Here is a 12,369-nt window from a genome sequence, read left to right as displayed (position 1 = left end):
ATATATATTTACACAGTAAGATTGGACACCCTTTGTTAAGGGCCTTAAAATAGCTGATAAGGAGTTGGCTGGTGGCAGTGATAACTACCATATAGTCTGGGCAGAAGGGGGCATAGCTAGCAAACCTGTGCTAGCCTTTCACAGGTGTGTGTGTGTGTGTGTGTGTGTGTGTGTGTGTGTGTGTGTGTGTGTGTGTGTATAAATCAAACCTCAAAGAGTGTGTGTCAGCTACTTGGACAGGGACATGAAGCAGTGGTTGGACAGAGTGGGTGATGGAGGTCTTGGCTTGGCCACTCAGCTGAGATCTGAACTCTATAGCTGTGCCGGGTGGGGGGGGTTATTGGGGATCTGGAGAAAAAGGAGCCAGCCCTAGAATAACTGTGGTCTTTGTTTGCTCTTAAGGGAAATTACACTTCATGCAGAAAACTGCATCTGGAAATACTGTGTGTGTACTTGTCATCCTCTCAGTGTACGTCCCCCACTGGTGCCAGTTGTAAGGATTGAGGCTCCTTGATTTTTGGTCCAGTGGTGGGTCATCACATAGCCCATAAGAGGTAAACTACACTGGCTGATTGCTCATCCCACTCCATAGTCTGCTTGTGGATCAAATTTGGATTAATTATGCTTCAGAAAGGAGAATACAATGTTTGTTAAAGTATAAGAAAAAAAAATCCATGATAAACATAAGATAAACCTGTGAGAGTTTATATCACATGAAAATATAGTCTGCTTGTAGAATATAGAACCTACCAAACTTGTGGGATTGCATTTTCTTTCCAAATTATATCCTGCAACAATACACAAATTAAATATAATATTTCCTCAAACAAAAACATATTTTTATAGCGTTTCAAATCATGTGAAATTCTAAAAGACAAAACATAAGACTGCTGTCTTCAGTTGTATAGTAACATACTTTGAGATCAGTTTGGGAGTAATTATTTCCCACTTTCTTTACTATGCTTCAGTATGATGGGCAGATTTATAATGTGAAGTTGTTAAATCTCACCGTTTATTCTCACTGATGGGTTCGGAGCTGATCCTCCGCTCCGACACGGCTGACAGAAAAGCTCAAGGTTTGCCAGTAGCTCGAGACCAAGCCCCTTATCCCACAATGCACTGCTGAAATTATCTCAAATCTAGTTTGCTGCGACAAGAGAGATCTCGGTGATCCAGTTAGCTTGGACCATTTTGACAAATCGCAAGTTAAAAAAACTTTTTTTCTTTTCTTTTGAGTGATTGATAGTGTTCAGTGTGTTTCTAGTTTAAAATAATATAGTTTTAAGTAGGTTAGTTTTGTAGAGATCTACCCTGTGTGTAGTTTTTGTTTTTCTTGGTGTTAGGCCCTTTCTTGGCCTTATTTAGTCTTACTATCTTTAATTGTTATTAGTTTTCTTAGTGTAGGCTTAGTTAGCCCTGTATTTAGCCTTTACAGATATTTTTTGTGGTGTTCTTTTAAAAGAATGTCGAATGAGAGAGAGAAATCTCACCCCAAATTGGGGTTTAAAAAGTGTCCAGATTGCAGGCAGAAAATGTCCATTACGGACGGACATGTCCAATGTGTCTATTGTCTGTGGGCTAAACACCTCCAAGACTCCTGCAGTACATGCCATTCCTTTTCATCTAAGGTTTTCTTAGAAAGGCGGAGAAAACTAATAGATAGGGGGTTACTGCAGCATTCTTTTTCTGAAGTGTTGGGTAGCCAGGAAAGTGCCAGCACTTCGTCAAAATCTTCAAAGTCTTCTGATTCCAAACAGACCAAGAGGGCAAAGAGATCAGAGGGTACAGGGTCATCAGCTCCACAGCCCTTGGAACCGAGTGTCCCTTTGGTTCAGAGCCAGTTCCCAGTCTTGGAGCTGGTCTCCGAGGTCCCCTCATCTCCTCTGCTCCAGTCAGCACCTTCAGTGCATTCCTCTAAGTCTTCAGTCAGCCTCTCTGATTTGGATATGGATTGGCTAGTGCAGAAGCTTTTATGGGCACCAGGACTTGCTAAATTGTTGCCGGCGTGGACCGCTTCGTCGGAGCCGAAGACCATTGAACCAGAATTGACTACTCCTCCTCTGAGCCGTACTCGACCCTCGGAGCCAAAGGAGCCAGAATCAATGATTGTTGAACCCTTGGAACCGAGACCCGCACCGGTGTTATCGGTTCCATCTACTCGGATATTCTCGGTGCTGCCCAAGGAAGCTAGGAGCCGATGCTCTCCTGTCAGGTCCGGGAAGGATAGTCAGACTGATATGTCAGTGCTGACTCTTCCTCTCAGGGCTTCGGCATGGATGAGCTCGGCTCCTACCTCAGGTTCGGAGCCTATGGTTTCGGTGCAGGAGGATCAGACGGTCCGTCCGGGTCTGTCTACCCCTTCTCATCGGAGCCATGGCGCTTTCGATGCTATGAGGAGAGTCATGTCTTCTAAGACATCATCAGCATCAGTTCAGCCTTCCCTCTTCCCTCAAGTTCCTGTGTCCACTTCTTCATCTACCGGTCCCCCTGTGAAGTGTAGAGACCCTGAGCCTCAAGTACCCCCACAGGGTGTCCCCTGCTCTTCCAAGACCTTCCCTGATCTCCTCACTGAGGAGGTACCCAGGAAGAGATTATGCAAGAGGAGGCACTTAGACTCCCCACAGAAGTCTTTGACATCTGACACTGACCTGGATGAGTCAGAAGGGTCCCCTCGATCCCCCTTTGAGGATATCTCCTTTGCAGAGATATTAGAGATCCTGAATCAGAGGGGTGGTCGGCAGTCCTAAACCCCTACTGAGGATGAGTCAGTGCTCTTAAAGGCTTTTGGGTCTCAACCTTCCACTTCTTGGGTGTCTCCGCCTTACGATGAACTCATGGAGCTGATCTCTTGTAAGGCATGGGAGTTGTCGGAGGCCATGGAACCTGTCCCTCAGAAGCCAAACAAGTTTATCTCTTCCCCAGTGGACAAAGCCTTTTTGACCAAGGAAGTGCCTGTTGATGCCATGGTGGTAGCTGCAGCCACCAAAAAGGAAGTGTCTGAAACATCCACATCTATCCATCCTCCTAATAGAGAGTCTAGAATCATGGATAGATATGGGAAATGCATGTTTAGTTCAGCGACCTTTTCTCTTCGATCGCTAAACTATTTAACCCATTTCACGAGACTCCAAAGAGATCTCCTGAAAGAGCTAGGAGATAATCTTCAGGGTAGCTGCAGGGGTGGCCGACAGAGTCAACACACAGCTCACTACCCTAAATTCGGTTGTGAACTAGTCCATGCGTCTTATATCATCATCAGCTGATGGTTTAAGTAGAGCCGATAGTTCGGGCATTGCTCTGTGGAGACAAACCTGGATGCATCTCTGTTCCTTTGTGGAACCCTTTAAGTCTTCCTTTATTAACACTCTGTTTGATGGGTCATCACTGTTTAGGCCTAAAGTAAAGGAAACATTAACCAGGTTTGAGCAGGAAGGCAAGACCCTATCTGCCACTGGAGTCCATTTTTCTACCCCTACTCAGCCCTATCCCAAGGGCCATAAGGGCAGAAAAATGTGATTCTGAAAAGCACAGGGAACCTTCCAGGACACACGTGGAGAATCCCCCTCTAGAGGCAGAAGAGGGTGGTTATAATGGAAGACACCACCCGCGTGGCAGAGGGGGTCTGCAGCAACAGGGTGACAGAGGACAGTTCTCTGGTCAGCCCTACCAGTGCCCCTGAAGGGAGGCCTGGCTGTCTGGCTCTGGAGGCAGTCGGGGGTCACTTATCTTTGTACCCAGAAGCCTGGCTAAACATAACATTGGATACTTGGGTACAAAGCATCATTTCCAGAGGATATTTTATACCGTTCTCTACCCCTTCCACTCCTGTATACAGAATCCCAGATGTTCCACCCAGTCTCAGGGAACAAGCAATCATAGAGGTCCACAAATTGCTAGAAAAAAAGAGTCACCCAGTCCCAGCAGACCAAGTTGAATTCAGAACTTACTCAAAGATTCTTTTTGGTACCAAAGAAAACAGGGGACTGGAGACCTATCTTGGACCTCAGCAGACTCAATCAGTTCATAAAGAAAGAGAAGTTCAGAATGGTGACACTTCAGTCTATTCTTCCCTTCCTAGGGAAAGGTGATTGGATGTGCTCCATAGATCTCAAGGACACGTACTATCACATAAAGATAAACAGACGCTCCAGGGATCACCTGCGTTTCCGGCTGGGAGCCAATCATTACCAGTTTTGAGCCCTGCCCTTTGGTCTCACTACAGCCCCCAGAGTGTTCACCAAATGTATGGCAGTGGTCACGGCACACCTGAGGCGTCCAGGATTCCATGTGTTTCTATACCTAGACGACTGGCTCCTCACCACTACCACCAGGCATCAATTGACTCAGACAACACAATACACTCTGACACTGTGCCATCAATTAGGCATTACAGTCAACTTCGAAAAGTCTGCCTTATTGCCATCACAGCATACCATTTTTATAGGAGCAGAGTTAAATACCTCAACCACCACTCTATGTCTTCCAATCGAAAGAGAATCGCTTCTCCACCAACACATCAACTCACTGGTGTCAAAGGACAAAGCTACAGCAGCAGAGGTCTTGAAGGTGCTAGGTTTGATGGCAGCTGCAATCCTGGTTGTACCACTCACAAGGATGCATATGCGAATCCTTCAATGGTTCCTCTTTGCTCAGTGGTCTTACCAGAAACTGCCGATGTACCACATAATTCTCATCACAGATTCCTGCAAGAGAGACCTTCGGTGGTGGTTGACGTCTCTTCATGTCACAATCGGAAGGCCCTTTGTTCTCCACCCCAGTAGCCACTATGACCACGGATGCTTCCCTGATAGGGTGGAGGGGGTATTTTCTGGGAAAGACTGCCCAAGGCACATGGACAGATCAAGAGTCACATCTGCATATCAATGTTCTGGAGTTGAGAGTGGTACTTCTGGTGTTGCAGTACTTTCAGGACTCTCTTCCTCTAGGAACTATTGCAATTCAGACGGACAACATGTCAGTAGTCTGGTACTTGAACAAGCAAGGTGGAACCAAGTCTTACCCCCTTTGTCGAGAAGCCCTCAGGGTTTGGTAATGGGCTGTGTCATCCCAGCATTTTCTGTTAGCAATGCATATCCCGGGGAAATCCAATGTGGTAGTGAACAAGCTAAGCAGGGCGATATTGCTCCCTCATGAGTGGTCTCTCAAACAGGTTACAGAGTTGATTTTCCACAAATGGGGCCAGCCTTGCTGCATCCTCTTTGCCAGCCACATCAATTCAAAATGCAGAAGCTACTTTGCCCTAATACCACCTCCGGGACATCCCCTGAGAGATGCACTCGTACATGATTGGACCCCGGGTCTTCTTTATGCATTCCCACCCTTTCCATTGATACCCAGATTTTTACAGAAAGCAAAATTGCTGAGAAGGACTGTTATCCTCATAGCCCCCTACTGGCCTCGACAGATTTGGTTCCCCATTTCTCCACCATCACCTGCTGGAAGATCCATGGATCCTGGACCCAGTTCTGGACCTTCTGATGCACCCATCAGGGGACCTCCATCCTTCCCTGCAGTCCCTGAAGCTGACTGCTTGGCTAATCCACTTCCCCTAATGGCCAGGCTTCATTCAATTTCAGAAGAGACAAGAAAAATTTTGTTGTCTTCTCACAAGCCATCCACTAGGAAATTATACTACAGTAAGTGGAAAAGTTTTTCAGTTTGGGCCAACACACAGAAAATTGACCCTTTCCGAGCTCCGCTATCGTCCATTTTAGAATTTTTGACAGATTTTTAAGGAAGGGGCAGCAGCTGCTACAGTTTGAGTCCAGTTAGCCGCCATCACAAATTTCCACCTTGGATTCGATGGCTCAAACGTTATGGGCCATAAGTTATCTAAAACTTTTCTTAAAAGTGTTCTTCACATGAGACCTCCTGTCAAAATTCCTTATTCTCCCTGGAATTTGAACTTTAAGCTGTGTCACATTATTCTTCCCCCTTTTGAACCAGCATCTTCTTGTGATCTCAAATAATTATCCTGGAAAACTATTTTTCTAGTGGCCATTACTTCTGCCCGCAGAGTGTCAGAACTCCAAGCATTATCTGTCAGACCACCTTACATGATTTTCCATGCTAATAGAGTATCTCTCAGAACAAACCCCTCATTTTTGCTTAAAGTCTGTTCTGAATCCAGTATTAATCAAGTTATTGAATTGCCAGTCTTTTTCCCCAACTACTCTAACAAATTGGAATACATGCTGCATAAACTTGACGTACACAGACAGCTCAGAGTTTATCTTGATAGAACTAAGGATATCAGAAAATCAGATCAGCTTTTTGTGTCCTTTTCGTAGGCTAGAAAAGGAAATCCAGTGGCTAAAACAACTATCTAAATGGTTATCAGACTGTATATCCATCATTTATGTGAATGCAAACATGCCATTGATGCACAGACCTAAGGCTCATTCTACCAGAGCCGTTTCTACATCTTCTACCTTTCAAGCTAAATTGCCCCTTGACAATATTTGTGCTGCAGCCACGTGGTCTAAGCCTCATACCTTTATCACACATTACAAAGTAGATAAGGCGGCCAGAGACAGGTCTTCCTTTGGTTCTACGGTGCTGAAAAATGTACTCCCATGAGCCACCCAAGACTGAGGGTGCTAGGGATGCTACCCATGAGTGAGAATAAACGGCGAGATTGAACAACTTCACATAAAGAAGTTATGTACTTACCATAACGTTCCATGTGAGTTGTTTATCTTGCCTTTATTCTCATGTCCCTCCCTCCTTCCCCCTCGTGGCTGACAGTAGACTTAGAGGCTAGTACTATCCTGGCTCCTCAGTACTTCTTTTCCTTTGGAAAGTGTTCCCCTTTTAGAGTAGGGTAAAGGTATATATATATATATATATATATATATATATATATATATATATATATATATATATATATATATATATATATATATATATATATATATATATGCAGCAAACAAGATCTGAGGTAATTCCAGCAGTGCATTGTGGGATAAGGGGCTTGGTCTCGAGCTACTGGCAAACCTTGAGCTTTGCTATCGGCCATGTCGGAGCCGAGGATCAGCTCCGAACCCATCAGTGAGAATAAAGGCGAGATAAACAACTCACATGGAACGTTCTGGTAAGTACATAACTTCTTTTGTTCTGATGTTGATCATTGTATGGTGTATCATGGCATCTCTTTCTTCACTGTTACTATATTGGCAGTCTTTATACGATCTGTACCCTCTCTGAATATGGTTCTCCTTGTCAAAAGTACCGTGCATCATTCATTTTATTTTTGCTATTGTGCCCATCTTTATCAAGACCTAGTTTTCCCTTGTCTTACAAGAGTTAACAACATACAGTTAATTTTAATGTTAATGCTTATACAGTATGTAGGCATAAACACTAGGAAGATATCCACATAAGCAGACAGAACAGTAACACAAAAGTACATTATATGTTTTCAATGGATCTTCATTTAAAAGCAAAGCATCTATTCCAGGAACTGCATCTGCTAGCTTTGGTGATGGACCCAGAAAGCATTCTGCTCAGATGAGTTTATAACTATACCTGCCCTATGTCCAGTCCCCTCCGCACAAGACTAAAGCACCAATGACTTCTGTCCATGTGTGAGCCAGGAAGATTTGCATTTAAGAGCACAATGTAGAAATATTATGACAGAGTTCTAATTTAGAGCAGCGCACACCAACTTCTTAAAAAAAGTATTTACATCTTTACTATAGGATGAAAAAAGCATGTGCTTTTGCAAAAAGAGTTCAGCAATTCTGGAATATGAAAGTTGGCGAAGGTTACAAACTTAAACATTTCTTCACATAATTCAATCATCAAGCAACAAAAGCAGAGATAAATAAAAACAAGTGCTTTCTTACACTGTTTTAGTCAGGGGCAGTTTTATTTTTCTTGAAAGTAGCATTGCCATTTGTTCTGTTGTGTTACATGTGCTTAGTAATTTCAAGATGGCAGTCCTATTGGGTTTTTATATTACCTTCTGTGTATATTGAATAAGTATTAAACAAGTTGACAGTTCTGCACATGCTAGTCTGCTGTTTGGCCCTTGAAATAATTACTTGATGCAACCGATATTTAATTCTAAAACATTTTGAAACTTTAATTCACTGTTTTTGGAAAGCAGATTAAGAGATCCATAGTTTGCCTCATACTTCACCAGTAAAACTGGAAATGTATTTACAATGATGAGCTTAATGCCTGTGAAAAAAAATAGATAAACAGAAATAGATTATCAAAAAAGTGTTACAAATCAAGTGAGATATGACTATATGGGTTATGATATAATTTACAAGTATTTAAAAAGGACAAAAATCTTCCACTGCTGACCAAGTTAGTTGAGGTAGTGCACCAATAAATACTTACCCCTTACGCACACAATTTAGATGAATCATTTCACAGAACAAAGTACAACACAGTATAATGAAAAAATTAACATAAATAACATATTAATCAGCTCAGTGAAATGTACACATTTTCAAAAAGGAATGCAATAAAACTATAAAGGAACAGATAAGTATTAAATCAAATGTTAAACAATGATGTTGAAATATAGAGATAGTTAATGAAAAGAGAGACAGTTCAAAAAAACAAAACAAAATAAGCATGATAAGACGGGGGGGGGGGGGTGGGGAACGGTCCATGAGAGTTGAGCAGACAGACATTTCCGTAAGTAATATGGAGGTGGTTATTTGTAGTAAAGGTTTATTTTGAACCTGAAGGTAGGCTGACTGTATGACTTTTCTATTGCTGTGGCAAATGCTTTATTGTCTTTCTTGTAATTAAGTCTTATGGAGCACAGCTGTTGAGTGAAATTATCTTGAAAAAAATCTGCAAGTTTAAATAAACTGCAACTTATTTTTCTGAAGTTTTCTTCTAAGTGTTACAATATATGTACTGTGTAACTTCTCAAAATAGCTTTAACATTCATTTTTCTTACAGTAAATTAATCAATTTTCTGTTTGTTTCAGGGGATCCACTGTAAAAGAAAACCATCATGTGAGTATATCATTTCTTTTAAAGACATGCAGCGAGTAGCTCAGCATCACAGATATTTCATTACAATACTTTTTTAAACCTATTTCCAGTTAAATTAAATGCTGAGCTCTCTGTCCATCTCTATAGTCCTAACGGAGCAGTGAACGTGTCAGACTGATACATTTTTATTTACTTCCACCAGCACTGGCTATCCACAAAGTAAAAGGCAAACTTGAACTACATCTTCAACTGGTAGAATAAAGAATTTCTTAGACAAAATTTCATGGTTGTATGACAGCTGTAGAATACATGGGTCGTTACATATTTCTATAGCTGCCATTTTCCCCCAAGAGGTTTAAAGTTTAACAACATTATTTGTAGATAATTTCTGCCAAGCATGGTTAAAGGCGACCACAACTGTAATGTGCTTGTAAATCTTTCAGCAGTCCAACTTACTTTATAACTGCAAATAATTTTTCTCCACATGTCCAACCCCCCCCACACCCCTAGTACAGTTTCAGTATAAGTGCTGTCCAATCTCCTAGTACCATGTCCATGTTAGAGTCCAAGAAAAGACAATTCAAACTTGAAAAGAGCTTTGTTGGTTTTCTGATAGGCCTATATGGATATACAGCATGGCAGTTCACTTGGACACTCAGCTGAAATTCATTTTGTAAATTTTATTTATTTAATTTGTTTATACTTTCTTGACTCATTTAGTTCCACTAGGCCAATGATCTGCTTTCAAGGGAGATGCAAGGTGATATTCATACTGACTAGGGGAACTTTGACCAGCGTACTGAGGGTACTTCCCGCTACTCTTTTCAATAAATGCTGTGGGTTTACCGTCAGGCAGATGGGGCCTCAGTTTAACATCTCAGCCAAAGGATGGCATACTCAGGAGTATAGCATTCCCCTTTTGTTGCATTTTAGTGACAGCACTGAAAGATTAATCCACCTTCCTGAAGTGGGAATAAAACCCACAGGCTAATGCACCAAAGGTGAGTGTGCTACCTGTTGTGCTACTGAGACTGCATTTCTTGACGTTGTCACTTGTGACTATCCAATTAGTCCAACTCTTGATATTACCATATGCTTTTTACTCTGCTATACCCCTTCTATCTCATTCCTATAGGAAAACTGGGGCAAAGAACACATCTAGAATATTTCCTTTTTCTTTGGCTCAAGCAGATCCATTAGTACTTTTGCTCAGTATTCAAACCAGTGATTAAATGTTCATCTTTTCCCAATATTCTTAAATTAAACTGCAGTCTGCAACCTTTTATTTACCTCTCTCAAAAAGTATCTTTTATGTTTTCCCAGCTTGTTTACCTCTAGTTTTATTGTAAGCTATTCTGTCCATCTCCCCATCACCACTACTTACCCACTTTTAAGTCACCCTGATATCTGCAAACTGGTTAACTCATTCTGTCTGCCCTTCTCCCCTTGTCTCTACTCCCACACTAATAGTTTCCACAAATCATAAGTAATTACTTTCTCTTCACACGTTTTTAACCATTTATAGATTGTAGTCCATGTTTTCAAGTATCTCTAGTTGTTGCCAGTACCTCTCCATTGACTGTATCATGAGTACATTTGCATTGATGAGAGCCACATTCAGCACATTAATTCTCACAGTTTGCAATGTTTCTATGCCCCATTATTGACTGAAGGATAATATCTACCAGAATATCCACAAATTTTCATTCCTTCTGTACACCTGATGCAGGTAATGTAAGTTTTTGTGCCAAAAAACTAAGTTCTTCATGTACTTACCATTTCCTCTAATTTTATTTATACTTGTTTTATCGTATTTCCCTGCATTTGGTGGTCTAGGGGCAGTAAGACAACAACCTTGAAGTTTCCCTAGACTCCCTATGACACTAATCATAAGAGTTAACAGCTCAGTTGTTCATAGGCAATTACTAGGCCATTGATCTGTGAAGATCTTAAAAATTCTAGTCTTACATTCCCAAGATTCCCTTGAAGGTTTCTAACCCTTATATTTTCCATACAGATAACCTAGAGGTAGGCAGAACAAAAATATGATGAGGCATTTACTTGTAGCCTCTCTCCATGAGGGACAAGGGTGCTAAACTGGGGATGAATTTGCAGTTTCCTCACACAAACGTTTCATGATCTTTGTCAAGGAACACACAACACAATTCCTTCTTGCACTCACAAACACTGTACATATCCAATTACTCCAACACACACACACACACACACACACACACACACACACACACACACACACACACACACACACACACACTTCCTTATCACTTTTATGCCCTGGTTTCCTATGCTACAACTGGAATTCATGATCATTTAGACTTGTTTTCACTATGAGGCTTCTTCTTGTGCAAGTAATTCAAGAAAGTTGAATGAAACTTTCTTAACCACATAGATTTTATAGGTTCATAGGTTCATAGGTTCATACTAGGCTATCTGCCCTAGGGCATTTATAAGCCTAGCCAGAGTGTGTTTGGCTTTCGCCACCCATTTTAAATTAATTTTGCTATGCCCTTTTTCGAGGTTAGTATACTGTGCCTCTGTCTAACAGTGACACAGAAGTGATGCCCGGGGTAAACCTACGATCTCCCATCCACTCATCAAGATTCCTCTTGAAGAGAGTCAATGAACGACTCTGCCTAACCTTGACTGGGATTTTATTCCAGAGTGAAGGGAGCCTCTGGGTTATGAATCTGTCCCTCCAGCATGTCCTATTTATTTCAGTGCTGAGGTTCAAGTCTCTCGAGCACATAGCTCAATGGGATTTGGATTTTCTGAGGTGCAGCATGTCCATTAATTCTGGGTTGGACATGGCTTTATATGTCAGGCACAGATCACCTCTGAGCAGGCAGTATGCCAATGAGTAGAACTGGAGTTTCTTTAACCGGGCAGCATATGGAATCTGTTTGAGCCCTTTGATCCTCTTGGTGAGGTACTTTTGGGGTCTTTCCAGTTGCTGCAGGTGTCTGGTAAGGTACATCCCAAAAGGGGCATTGTACTCAATTATGGGCCTGATGAGGGATGAGTAAAGAGGCACGATGACCTCCCCTGATCTAGATGTGAATCCCTTCATGATTAGGTGGGCTATATAAAATGTTCTTCTAATCACTTTGGCCACGTGGTTGTCAAATGAGAGATTGCTATCAACTTGGGTCCCTAATTACTTCTTCTGTACTTAATGGATTACCACCTATGTGGTAATTTGTGGGCACTTTGTTTTTGCCAAAGGGGATGACTATACACTTTTTGGCATTTAGCTTGAGGCCATGGTTCTGGCACCAGTTGCCTATTTCTATGAGGCCCTTTTGGAGGATACTTGTGTTGGCTGGAGAGTCGATTATGGTGCCCAGTTTGCAGTCATCTGCAAAGTTG

General features: G+C 41.9%; 1 protein-coding gene across 1 annotated transcript in view; it reads left to right on the top strand.

The window, feature by feature from the left end:
- The window catches only part of IL17REL (interleukin 17 receptor E like), an 877,228-nt gene that overhangs the window by 96,920 nt on the left and 767,939 nt on the right, over nt 1-12,369 (top strand). The window contains exon 2 of the mRNA XM_044088776.1: nt 8,976-9,003. Coding sequence (XP_043944711.1) covers nt 8,976-9,003 — 28 coding nt within the window. The remainder of the gene's footprint in view (nt 1-8,975; nt 9,004-12,369) is intronic.

The sequence above is a fragment of the Protopterus annectens genome, chromosome 11.part0 (genome assembly GCF_019279795.1).
Source record: "Protopterus annectens isolate FY-2018-M chromosome 11.part0, PAN1.0, whole genome shotgun sequence".
Classification (NCBI taxonomy): Eukaryota; Metazoa; Chordata; order Ceratodontiformes; family Protopteridae; genus Protopterus; species Protopterus annectens.
This window is presented reverse-complemented; position numbering and strand designations above follow the sequence as displayed.